This window comes from Amphimedon queenslandica, unplaced genomic scaffold, assembly GCF_000090795.2.
Source record: "Amphimedon queenslandica unplaced genomic scaffold, v1.1 AMPQUscaffold_3828_Cont24182, whole genome shotgun sequence".
Lineage (NCBI taxonomy): Eukaryota > Metazoa > Porifera > Demospongiae > Haplosclerida > Niphatidae > Amphimedon > Amphimedon queenslandica.
In genome coordinates, this window is record NW_003555849.1 from 1 (window position 1) to 1,449 (window position 1,449).

General features: G+C 31.5%; 1 protein-coding gene across 1 annotated transcript; it reads left to right on the plus strand.

Moving 5' to 3' along the window:
* The first annotated feature begins 6 nt into the window (after window positions 1-6).
* LOC109592822 (uncharacterized) lies at window positions 7-750 on the plus strand. Its single transcript, XM_020008174.1, has 4 exons — window positions 7-86; window positions 137-228; window positions 276-339; window positions 470-750. Exons 2-4 carry the CDS (start codon window positions 170-172, stop codon window positions 719-721), a joined length of 375 nt encoding a protein of 124 aa, XP_019863733.1. The 5' UTR covers window positions 7-86; window positions 137-169; the 3' UTR covers window positions 722-750.
* Window positions 751-1,449: the final 699 nt, after the last annotated feature.

Here is a 1,449-nt window from a genome sequence, read left to right on the forward strand (position 1 = left end):
GTCGATTGATCATTAAAGACTTGATATATTCTCATAATATTTTAATTGAACCGAATGTGAAAAGAGGGACAGAGACTGTCGTCAAGGTAGTGTTAATTAACTATTATTAATGTTAAAGTTATTAAATTTGGTTCAGGTTGTACGGGAATTATTTACTGAGGAAGATTTGATGAGAAAACTTGAGAGAAATAGAATCACAAATAAAATTTATAACGAAAATATTATAAGGTGTGAAAGATATACTTCTTTCTTATAATTATTGTGCTTCTCTTTAGCAAACTAAATTACATATTTTCAATGTATGATAATTATAAAGACAAGACACTAACAATTAATGAGGTAATATATTATTAGTATATTATTAGTGTATTATTAGTATATTATTAGTGTATTATTAGTATTATTAGTGCATTTTTAGAATTAATACTGTTTTAATTTTAGTATATTTTCAGTATATTTTCATCTCTAGGCATGTTTGGCCCTTCATTCTCTTAAAGTATTGTCACCATTCGCTAGTCTTCCCTCTCTCCTTCCTTCCCTACCTTTCTCCAGGTGGGAGAGAGATGGGATTGATTTTGATGAGTTTTGTATGTTATATTGCGAATTGAGATACCATTCGTCAGTTAAACTGAGGGACACTGTTAGTAATGGATGGACTTGGAGTTTAGGGACGTACCTGCGGTCATCGGTACAATGGTTGTCAGGTAATTTTAAGATTTAAAAAACTTTGATCCAGAGGATGAAATCCCTGTACTTTAGCCCATGGTTTTTTCTGAAAAATGGCTCCAAAATCACCCCCAATTTTTATTACATTTTCTGATACATATTGATGTACTTATGCTGTGTAGAAACTTTGAGCTGATTTCGACTTCAATTTTTTAAGTTACAACCATTTTAAGAAAATCTTTAAATTTTGAAAAATACCCAATGCTATAGCCCATGGTTTTTTCCGAAAAATGGCTCCGAAATTACCCCCGATTTTTCTTACATTTTCTGATACATATTGATGTACTTATGCTGTGTAGAAAGTTTGAGCTGATTCTGACTTCAATTTTCTGAGTTACGGCCATTTAAAAAAATGAGCCAAAATCTGAAAGATACCCAAGGCTATAGCCCATGGTTTTTTCCGAAAAATGGCTCCGAAATCACCCCCGATTTTTATTACATTTTCTGATACATATTGATGTACTTATGCTGTGTAGAAAGTTTGAGCTGATTCTGACTTCAATTTTTCAAGTTACGGCCATTTTAAAATATGAGCCAAAATCTGAAAAATACCCAAGGCTATAATAGCCCATGGTTTTTTCCAAAAAATGGCTCCAAAATCACCCCAAATTTTTATTACATTTTCTGATACATATTGATGTACTTATGCTGTGTAGAAAGTTTAAGCTGATTCCAACTTCAATTTTTCAAGTTACAGCCATTTTAAAAAATGAGCCAAAATCT